General features: G+C 37.3%; 1 protein-coding gene across 1 annotated transcript in view; it reads left to right on the plus strand.

Moving 5' to 3' along the window:
- The window catches only part of LOC148870062 (Mitochondrial transcription termination factor family protein), a 68,036-nt gene that overhangs the window by 22,708 nt on the left and 33,225 nt on the right, over positions 1-12,103 (plus strand). The window contains exons 4-5 of the mRNA XM_088973360.1: positions 911-1,024; positions 7,699-7,881. Coding sequence (XP_088829486.1) covers positions 911-1,024; positions 7,699-7,881 — 297 coding nt within the window. The remainder of the gene's footprint in view (positions 1-910; positions 1,025-7,698; positions 7,882-12,103) is intronic.

Raw genomic sequence — 12,103 nt, forward strand, 5'->3', positions numbered from 1 at the left:
ATTTTCAAAAAGCGCATGCTTGGTGCGCCTGATGCGCCTTGCACCTCAGCCCAGGCATGTGCCTTTTGAAAATTTTATGTATTTTTTTTTTTTTGAACCTAGTGGCTGGGAGAACCCCCTACTTACTAATGTTGTTCATTCATTCATCCTAATGAAATATCTTCTTAAAAGGCAATTAAAATTATAGAATCATTATTTTTTGTATGAGAATTAAGAATTTAAGATCCTATTATAGACTTGTTTGGGCCTTGCCTCGAGGGGCATGGCACAAAGTCGCTCATAGAATCAGGAATGTATATATTTTACATCATATTAGCTACTTGAAGTAATGCAATTGAAGAAAAAAAGAGATTGTGGGTTTTACATGCGTGAAAATGTTTGATATGTTTGATTTTATTTTTAAATTTTCATTTGAATACACTTTACATGTTATGCTTATGTATTTTAATTTTAGATAATAGGTTTTTTAAATAGTTATTTTGAAATTTAAGTTTATATTTTTTATTAATATTATGTTTAATATTTTTTGATTTGTTGCATTTTTTTTTATTTCTGACATTTTTTTTATTTTTTTTGGCATTTTTTGTATTTTTGCGTCTTGATTCAAAAATGCATGTGCCTTGCCTTGCGCATGCGCCTATCTACTTTTTGTGTTAAGGGTGTGGTTCCATTTTAGTTTTTTGTATAGCAATATACATCTACAGCCTTCTAAAAGAAATCTTTGACTTCAGGATCTATATAAACTCAATATTTGAAGTTTAACACAATTTATTTGATGTATATTATATTCACTATTCTCATCATTATTGCACACTCTTGTTTAGGGTGGATGCTATAATTGTTAAAAGAGCTTTTCTTGCAATTATTTACTACTTATATATGCACCTGAATTTTTTTGTCTTGTTTTTAGGTTGGCATTGAAGGCAAAGATATTGGTAGGATGCTACTAAAATACCCATGGGTTGTTTCATCAAGCATTATAGAAAACTATGAGGAAGTCCTCACCTTCTTTGATGCCGAAAAGGTACATATTTAGTTGGGCCAATTTATGTGAATATCTTGATATAAATTCAAATTAAGTTTTGTCATCAGAGGCCTAATTAAATTTTCTATATGGTTTAGACTCGAGCTATAATAACATATTAGGTTACTTGGTTCAGGATTAAGGTTGTGACCAGAGGTTCGAACAGTACAAAAATTTTATCATTCCTCATGTTCATAGAATTGAGAGTTCCATGGATTTTATTTATTTTTGTAATGGAGGAGAGGCTTAGTGGGTTAGGAATATGAGGTAGGTAGTGAAGCTTTTTGAGCAGCTTTCAAACCTTAGAATAAATCTTGATAAAAGATGCTTTGTGGGGATTAAAGTGGATGATAGTGAATTAGCCTCCTATATAGAAATTTTGGGATGTTCTGGTACGAAGTCTAAGGAGAATAGGTTTTGGAACGTTATTTTAGAATGGTTCTCTAAGAAATTGGCTGTGGTAGAGGAACTTTATCTCTTAAGGTGGTAGGTTGATCCTCATAAAGTCAACTTTGGCTAATCTCCATGTGTACCTATCATTGTTTAAAATCCCATAGGTGGTGGCCAAGAAGATGTAGAAAGTAGTAAGAGATTTTTTATGGGAACCAAGTGGAAGGAGAAAAGATCACTTGGTTAAGTGGGAAATATTGTGAAGGAAAGGGGAGGGTTAGCATATGGAATGTCAAAAGGAAAATTATGGCTTTACAGGGGAAGTAGTTGTGGAGACTACCTACTGATTAAGAGAAATTATGACATAATTTGGTGGTAAGTATACATGGTTTATGGACAATGGATGGGATGCTTTCTTATCTCCTAGGGCTACCTGGGATGCTCCTTGGCAGGTAATTCATGGTGTTCTTGTCTGCCTTAATTGTTTCAGGTATGTTTGTTCTATTAATAGAATTCGGTTTTGGGAGGATCTATGGGCGGGGGAATTTTTTACCTCGCTATTTTCACTCTTTTCTTTGAAAAGGGAGCCTATTTTATTTATCTCCTCTTGAGTCTGATGGTTGTATTTGGACTCCTCATTATTTGGGTTTTTTCTCTTGTGCCTTTTTTTACAATTTGTGTCCACTTCCTTTTTATGTATATATGAAGGAGATTTGGAGCAGTCCCATCCCTCCTAAAATTGTGGCTTTTTGTTGGGAGATTTATCATGAAAAAATTAATATACCTGATTTTCTCTAGAAAAAGGTTGTCTAACTGGCATTTGTCCCCACATAGGTGTATTCTTTGCAAAGCTGGTGGTGAGATTTGTAACCATTTACTAATCTCCTACAATTTGTTACTTGTATTTGGGAATGGTTTCTTACTTTATTTGGGTGCATGTGGATCCATCCAATCAAGCATGGGCAGCTTATTCTCCTTGTCAATGTTTACTTAGCCAAAGAAAAGGGGAAGAATTACATGGCGGTGAACTAGAGTGACATTTGCTTAGACAATATGATAGGAGAGAAATGTAAGTATCTTCAAGGAGTAGGATAGAAGCAAGAGGGCAATAATCAATTGTATTAAGCTTAAGTGGTCGAATGGATTAAATCATTGGATGTCTTCACCTTTCTCAACTGATAATATTGTAAGGAAATGGGGGAAGTGGCTTGATCCTCTTTTAAAAAGGTTATGATTTAAAGGAGATGGACACCACTGGAGAGGGGCCTCATAAAGTTCAATTTTAAGGGCAGCGGTATTGGGCATCTGGGGTCTTTAGGAGTGGAAGAGGTCTTTAAAGACAAAAAGGGACATGTAATTGCTATGTTCCCGGGCCCAATTGCAGTGGGTGACTGTTTAATGGTGGAACTTATGGATGTTTTTCAAGGATTGCAATGTGCATGTGAAAAGGATTTGGGTACAAGTTTAAAGGGGTTTTTCCTTCTGCTTCCTTCTTTAAGTCCCTCGGTCAGTCCCCTTATCAACAGGTTTTCCCTTCAAAAGAAATTTGGTGCAGGCTGTTTCCTCCTAAGATAATGGCATATTGTTGGGAAGTGTATGATGGGAAAGTGAACACATTAGATGACCTATGAAAGATAAGAGCTTATCTTTGTATCTCACCCAACTGGTGTACTCTCTGTAGAGCTCACAGGGAGGATTCTTACAATCTACTAATGTCCTGGCCTGTTTTTGCAGAATTATGGATTTTTTTTTTCGTTGTTTGGGTGCAGGTGGAACTTGCCAGCAGAAGTAAGCATGATTTTTAACCTCTCTACATTCATTTGGCCAAAAAAAAGAGGAAAAAATATGTGGAGATGCGCTAGAGCAGCCTTGATCTCGCCTATTTGGGAAGAAAGGAATGCTAGAATATTCCAAGAGGAGAGGATAGTCAGGATTTAAAGGATTGTCTATTGAATAGGGCAATACATTGGTTAAAGACCATGGAAATATTCCATCAATTCTCCTTTACAGATTTGTGGAGAAATTGGTTAGCAGTAACAAAGTGTTCATCGAGTAAAGCTAGGGCAGCTACAAGATGGATCCCATCACATGAAGGCTCAATAAAGCTGAATTTTAGTGGGAGCAGTCAAGGTAATCCAGGACGCTCTGGAATGGGGGCGTGCTGAGAAACGAGCTTGGAGAGATTGTACTCCTTTACTCAAGTCCTTTGGGATTTGGGGATTCAGTAAGGACAGAATTACTAGCAGCCCTACAAGGAGTGCGATTTGCAAATCAACTGGGTGTAGGGCAGCTACTGATTGAAGGGGACTCCAAGGTGGTGGTGGGGTGGTTGAAGAATCCCAAGAATATTATATGGCACTACAAAAAGAAATAAAAAAATTTCAGTGGCTGACAAGGAATATGTCTGTTCTTATACAATGGGTGGGGAGATCAGCAAACACTTTGGCTGATGGTTTAGCTAAGCAAGGGGCAATTAGGGAGGTCTTGTTTTGGGATCACCTGTAATGCTTATTCTTTCTTCTTTCTAATTTCCTTGTAATCAGTTGGGAGAGGCTGCAGCTCGTGCCTTACCAAGGGTTGTTGTATGAGCTTAAAGCTTTCTATTAAGTTATGAAGTAATGGTTATTCTTTCTTCTTTCTAGTTTCCTTGTAATCAGTTGGGAGAGGCTGCAGCTCGTGCCTTACCAAGGGTTGTTGTATGAGCTTAAAGCTTTCTATTAAGTTATGAAGTAATAAAATTTTTCTTTATTCATAAAAAAAAGTTAAATGGATTTGAGTACTACTCAATAAAGGTGATTCAAAGGTGTTAAAAAGGACAGAGTAAATGGAATGGCAGATACTCTAGCAAAACAGGGAGTTGATAGGCCTACTTTATTTTGGGAAAAACTGTGACTGGCTGTATCAAAATAGAGGGGTATTTGTCTCTGTAATATGGGAGTTTTTTGTAAAGTGATATACTCTGGAAGCAGAGTTTTAAAGTAATTATGATATGCTTTCTAAATTAGTAAATACATTCTACTTTACTGATAAAAAAAGGTGATTCAAAGGTGGTGATTGGTTAGTTGCTGAATAGTAAGAGAGCTTTGTGATCCTATAGGAATGAGCTAATGAAACTTAGATGGTTGACCAGGAATATTCAATTGAAAATTCAATGGTGGAAAGATTGTCTAACTGTATGGCTGATGCATTAGCCAAACAAAGGGGCAGTTAGGGATTAGTATTTTTGGGTTCAGTTGTAAAGTGAATCTTAAGGGAAGAGGTAGTAGTGATTATACTCTCCGAAGGGTGTATTTGAGCCATTTACATATTCGCTGTTTAGAATTAATAAAATTTTACTGTTACTTACCAAAATAAATAGTTCCACGGATTCTTTTGGATAAACTTTTCAGCATAATGATTAATTATTTATGTGGAATTCAAGGCAACCAAGCTTTCAAATCTTGATGGGGGAATCAGTCTCAAAGTTGGTAGAGGGGACAAGGTTAGATTCTGGACGGATCATTGATGCTTGGATCACCCTTTGGCTGAAGAATTTCCCCTTCTCTATCAGTGTGCTTCCAATCAGAATGCTTCGGTGGCTGATTTATACAGAGTCTCAGGTAATGAGGTGACATGGGTTCCCCAGTTCAGAAGAGGCCTTTTGGATTGGGAAGTTCAAGAAGCTATGAGCTTGCTGGAAACTTTACAGGTTTAGAGCATTGACTATAACCAGGATGACCAGTGGATTTGGACTTGTTCCAAAGAGGGTAGTTTCTCAGTAAAATCAATGGCCAGTAGACTCGGCAGTAGAGTTGCAGTGGGGGGCTTTCCTTCTAAGCTGGTTTGGGATTCAATTAGTCCCTCAAAAGTAAATTTCCTTGTCTGGACCATGGCTTTAAATAAATGCCTGTCCAGAACTAACCTAGAAAGAAGAGGCTTGCAGATCCCAGATAATTCTTGGGCCCTTTGTGAAGCACATCCAGAGTCTACGGATCATCACTGCATTCACTGCCTGATTGCTGCCCAGGTGTGGTACTACTTCTTGAAGGCTGTGGGGATATGTTGGGTCATGCAAAAAAACTGTTAAGGATATGCTCTGTAGCTGGAAGATCGGTAATCTGAAGAAAAGAGGGAAGCTGGTCTGGACTTCTATCCTGGCAGCAGTGCTCTGGGCTATTTGGTCTGAGAGAAACAACAGAATTTTTAATCATAAAGTGAAATGGCGAGAGGAAATAGGTCAGATGGCTGTTTGTAAACTGATATCCTGGATTTCAGTTACCCCAGAATTCAAACATGTAAATGTAGCTCAGTTATTGAGAAATCAGTCAATTTGGTGTTTGTAATGGGGGGTCCCCAGGCCTGCCTTGTTCGCAGGTCTCTGTTTGTACTCTTAAAGTTTAGTCTAATAAATTTACCTTAACTTTTCAAAAAAAAAAAGATGACACTGGATTAGGATTAATCTCCGGTTCTCCTCAGCTTGCTGTGTAATACTTGATTCAATCCATTGGATTTCTTATTTTAAGAAACTGAATTGAAACAAATAAAACTATGTGCTAGGAGAAGCGTCCTTCGAATGGTGGTTTTCCCACCAAGGCATGGTGGTTTTTCTTTGATTAATCATTAGTCTAATAAATTTACCTTAACTTTTCAAAAAAAAAAATAGATGACACTGGATTAGGATTAATTTCCGATTCTCCTCAGCTTGCTGTGTAATACTTAATTCAATCCATTGGATTTCTTATTTTAAGAAACTGAATTGAAACACATAAAACTATGTGCTGGGAGAAGCGTCCTTTGAATGGTGGTTTTCCCACCAAGGCATGGTGGGTTTTCTTTGATTAATCATTTCTGTTTATTGTTGAATTATATTAACAGATTCACAATTTCACATTTTATTGCTGATAGGTCTTATTACTTAAAATGCTTGAAACCCTACATAACTTACAAAAACTACACCTTTAATGCCCTTCTATTTCTTATTCCATCCAACTCTAAAGTGCTTAAGATCCAACCATGTTACTAGCCTACTCACATGTTCTGATTTTCCTAGATTTTTTAACATCTTGATTGAGTACTCTTTAATCTATTAATTTGAACCCTAATCCTTGTCAATTCAAGCTATATCAATCTCAATGTATTATATTTGATCCATCAATATTGTGTTACATCCCTCACCGTTACATGTCTTTATGTACTTCACAAGTAATGTGGCCAATGAACAAATCAAAAGAAAAAGTAATGTGACCAATGAGGTAGAGTACATAGTCCTTTTAATGCCGATGGTAACCTACATCAATGATCAAACATAGTTTCTAGATCATCTGAATTTCACATATGGAACGGGAGTTGGGTCTTAAGTAAATAACTGAGACCTTGCAAACAACAAAGCACCTTCTCCACATGGATTTCAGAATCCAAGGACAACCATTTGAGCTGTATCTTCTTTGTGCTTATCTAAGCTGTACCATTACTGCTGGGCTGGGTCTTAGCCTCCAAACAATACAAGCCACAAGGGGGACTAGTGAATCAGTATTGTTTGGGTGCAGGGTCCTCTACCATGCACCCCATTGCATTCCATCATCATGTTTTGTGGTGAATTTCATATGACTGGATACATCTATTGAGAGAAAGGAACAAAGTTCCCATTCTATGTTCTTAATTTTTCATATGACTGGGGTGAGTCTTAGCCTCCAAACAGTACAAGCCACAAGGGGGACTATGAATCAGTATTGTTTGGGTGCAGGGTCCTCTACCATGCACCCCATTGCATTCCATCATCATGTCTTTTGGTGAAGTTCATATGACTGGATACATCTATTGAGAGAAAGGAACAAAATTCACATTCTATGTTCTTAATTTTTCTTTCTTTCTTTCTTTATTTTTTGTTGATGGTGATCCTAATACATTTCTAGATTCCTATCACTATGGATTGATTGCCCCTAGCTAACCATGTGGTAATTGTAATAGCCTAATATCCTAACAGCTGAAACTATTACGGATTAATTTATAATCAAGCTGGGAACTAGAAATACAAGCTGTCCTAAAAGAGAAAATGGATCACAGTTCCTTTGTATATGGTTCTGGGCCTGGAATTATGGGCTTGGAATCACTTGGACTTTGATGAAGAATTCATGCGGACCTCTCTTTTCATTTAAATCTTCCGTAATGGTTCATTCCCTTATTTGCATAGAAGGCCTTATACTGCATCACTTTGGTTCTTTTTTTCCCCTCTGGCTGTATTCATGTGCCATAGAAGATTATTAGTTCACTTTTATTATTAAAATGGAATTACCTTTTAATGTCAGGTTCCAAGAACAAATGTCAGTCATGCAATCAAAAGTTGGCCCCATATATTGGGATGTTCAATTAGCAAGATAAGGTCAATGGTTGAACAATTTGGGGAGATTGGTGTCAAAAACAAGAGGTTGGGTAAGGTTATTGCTTCAAGTCCACAACTTCTACTACGGAAGCATCATGAATTTCTCCAGGTTTGCTATAATTATTTTTTCTGGGTTCCCTGGCATTATTGTTTTCTCCTACCCGTGATCTTTATAAAAGGGTGTGCATTAATAGTTTATCTTGGATATCTGGGGAATTTTTTGGTGTTAAATTTAAGGATGGGCCATGGGGGTACCCCCATGAAAGAAGGACCTTACTTTATCTTTTGTCACATTGTGTATTTGTGTGATATGTTGGTGTATAAGAGTTTTGGAGTAGGTATGCCTATGTGAGTTAGTTTGTACAATCATGTGATGTCTGTTTTTGTGCTTTAGTGGAATTTCTGCATAGTGACATAAATGATTGAAATCCAGTAAAACATTATTTTCTATGTTTGACTGTTGTCACCAGTCCTATCCTGTTGTACCGGAGGCAGTGTTGCATGGACATGGCACAGCAGTCGGAATCAGAGCATTTCCAAGTACCTGACTCAGCAATATAAAAAATTATGGTCTCACAGATACACCTATAGAAAAAGTATATGCCATTAAAGTAGTTAATATTTTTGGGCAGTGAGATAAATTAGAAAAGGCTAAAAAGGCTTAAGTGGCTAATTAATGGTTTGGAGTGAGATTCCAATGAGTGCAAATGGAAGCAACTAGCATGGTTGATTTGTTCGCCAAACAAGGGGTGGGAAGAGAACAAATTTTCTGGACATTGTTGTAAATGAGAAAGGGTGATTTTATCTCTTATACAGTATGTACATCTATATAATTTTTAATTACTAATAAAATCTTACTGTTATTGATCAAAAAATAAATAAATAAATTATATACTTGCAAAATGTGTTGTTTTTGTTACTAAGTAACATTTTATTATGAAAAATGGCATTCATCTTGTACATTAGCTGTTCTTTTATGTCAACTGAGCTAGGAGATGGGAAATGTTGTTGGCCTCCAACACATTTTTGACATGGACATGCCATCCATCTGGGAGAGTCCTAGGAACACTGACTGAAGAATTTACATTGTATTGGAGACAATTTAATTCCCTATCAGAATGGTGTTTTGTGGTATTTGGCTCTTCAAATATTACTAGTAAAAGAGGAGAGAGAGAGGGGGGGGGGGAGAAGAGCAACAACAGCAATATGGAAAATGGGTGTTGGGAATCATTCTTGGTTCTCATACCTCTCTATCATTAGCTTTTCTATTAAATGATATTTTCTTTTGAACAAACAAATTTATTACTTAATTATAAAATTTTATATTAAATGACAAGATTGCAATGATGTCCTTAATTAGATGCCTATTAAGTGGTATGAGTACAAGACCAAAAGACCCCTTTCATTGTTAACACTCCCCCTCAAGCTGAGCATAATTATAAAATTTTATATTAAGTGACAAAATTACAATGATGTCCTTAATTAGGTGCCTATTAAGTGGTATGAGTACAAGACCAAAAGACCCCTTTCATTGTTAACTTAGGTGCCTATTAAGTGGTATGAGTACAAGACCAAAAGACCCCTTCCATTGTTAACACTCCCCCTCAAGCTGAGCATAAATGGCATACATGCCTGGCTTGCAAAGAATATATATATTTTTTTATAGATACTGGCTTGCAAAGATTATCTTCAAGCTTTATCTTAGCAACTCCTTTAGTGAGATAGTAAGACAGTCAATTAGCTAATTTTCATATTTAACAACTGGTAAACAAACCTCATGTTCTCACCTGGTGAGGTAGACTGTGGAAAAGGAGATTGGAATCGAAGCTAATCCCCAATGGTGAGACAGTTAGGCGAAGAGAAGATGATGCTGATGTGGTAGAGGCTGGAACACGTGGAGAAGCTTCATTGGATTATTCTGGTTTGCCTTTTGATGCCAACCAGATGGTAATCAAAATGGGAGAGAAGCTAAAGGATTCCCAGGTTCGCCTATTGACACTAATTATTGGTTTCGGAGGAGGGTCAAGTTCGAGGTGCACCTCTTTTAACCAAAGGACATCTATATTGGGTCGAATGGTTTCTTCCAAATTGAACTGGAAAAGTTAATGAGGGATTTTCTTTGGGAACCAGGGGAAGAAAAAAGGGATCATAGAGTCAGTTGAGAGGTGGTTATTAGAAGTAAAGAAGGATGGGGGTCTAGGTATAGGAAACATCCAAAAAAGAAATGAGGCTTTATTGGGAAAATGGCTATGGAGATTGCCAATGGATAAGGACAAGCTGTGGGCCAAGGTAATTCTATGCATTCATGGGCAAGCGGCTGATGGCTGGGACATGGGGGTATTGGCTAGGTCTACAAGAGCTTCTCCTTGGAAGTCTATTCATGCTGTTCTACCTTCGCTCTTTCCTTTTATCAGATATGACTTGTGCTCTGATAATCTGGTGAAATTTTGGGAACATGTCTGGGTGGAGAACTCTTCTTTGAAAGAACAATGCCCTTGTTTTCTCTGTCAAGGTTTAAATGAGTATGTCTCCAAGTTCTTGGTTCTTTCCCACTCTAGTTTCTGTTGGAGTGGGTGACTTTCTCAGAGCTGAAGTAATGGCAGTGATGGAAGGGGTAAAAAAGAGCAAAAGAATTGGATATCAGAAAGCTGATTGTTGAAGGTGACTCAAAGCTGGTCATTAGTTGGCTACAAAAAGAGGAGATTGGATTGTGGAAATTTGCCAATGAGAAGAAGTTTAAGTGGCTTACCCAAGATATGGAGTTAAGGCTACACTGGGTGAAGAGAAGTGCTAATTCTTTTGCTGATGTACTTGCAAAACAGGGGGTGGGAAGGGATATTTTTTTTCTGGGCTGTGTTGTAATCTGATTTTATTTTGGGGGTTAAGAGAGTTTATCCTCCTCTTTCCCTATAGTATCAGTTCCTTCTTTGCATTAATAAAATTGTTTCTGTTATTGATCAGAAAAAAAAACTGGGGAAGGGATCAGGCAGATCTAGTGGACAAATTTGAACCCAACGAAGGAGTTTTAATGGGGACCACTTTCTTATGAAGCGGGCAAGGAAAAAGATGAGTAAAATAAATTTGGGGGAAGGTCAGGGGTAAAGTTGGAAATCTGAGTAAAAATCGTAATAAGAGATAGATACAAGGGAGAAAAATTTAGTTCTCATAAAATAAGAGGAGAGATGAGAGAGGAAGATTCTTGAAGAGTGGATTTCGGTCATCACAAAGTTCAAGCATTCAAAGGGAGAAAAGAGTTCGTTCAATGCAATGATGAAGAAAGAGTAGAAACAATGTAGAAAATCTTCAAAGCAAAAGCAAGATGAAGATCAAGCCCCATTTGAAGGCCAAATTAAGGCTTGAGATCTTGAGGTTGCTGAGAAGGATTTTCTAAGTCAGATGAGTCTCAGGTAAACAAAGATGCTGGATAGGAAATAGAGGAAGAAATCACATAGTTTGAAGTGTTCTCAGGTGGCAGCAACGATACAAGTTTAAAAACAATAGCACTGGAGGCAGATGCAAATAAAGACGTTTTAAGAGAGAACGTCAAAGAAAGTGGAGGATGAAGAAACAAATAGGGAAAAAGGTGGAGAAGCTTCAAACAATTAAAATGAATGAGGTGGAGAAGTTAGTGGAGATGGTCTCACCTTTTCTTTCAACAGAAGTTGAAGATGACAGAGGGGGGATTCTTATCAAAGACAACTATACTAGCTGCAGAGTATGCCCAAGGCTGATATCAGTAGAAAGGAAACACTTGGAAGGAATGAAGGGGAAGATACCTCAGCAAATTTAGAGTGGTGTGTGGTGGTTGGGGATCTTGTAATTTATGAGGTTGTTCAAATATGCAAAGAAGAAATTAGTTAACAGACATGTAGAATGAAGCCTCTGGAGGGAAGCAAACAGAATGGGGATGGGCCAGAAGATGAAAATGATCGACTGAAAGAGATAAGGATGGATGAAATTCATCAAAATTAACACAACAGATGATTTGGAGAAAAAGTGATGGAGGCAGGTTGAGATGGATCCATGTGGTATTATTCATCATACTTATTGTTCATACACCCTTCAACAAAATGGGGTGGCTGAACAGAAGCATCGTTATTTGTTTGATACAATCAGATGCTTACTTATTTGTATGAGTGTTCCTAAGCAATGTTGAAGTGATGCTGTCATTACAGTCTGTTATCTAATCAATAGGATGCCCATGTCTATTCTTGATGGTTGCTCTTCATTCTCCATTTTATTTCCTACTTGGTCTTATTTCGTTTGACTCCAAGAGTGTTTGGTTACACGTATTTTGTTCAATATCTTAGTCCAGGATATGCATGGAAGTG

Source organism: Nelumbo lutea, chromosome 2 (assembly GCF_056320005.1).
Source record: "Nelumbo lutea isolate HS-2025 chromosome 2, American lotus-T2T, whole genome shotgun sequence".
Lineage (NCBI taxonomy): Eukaryota > Viridiplantae > Streptophyta > Magnoliopsida > Proteales > Nelumbonaceae > Nelumbo > Nelumbo lutea.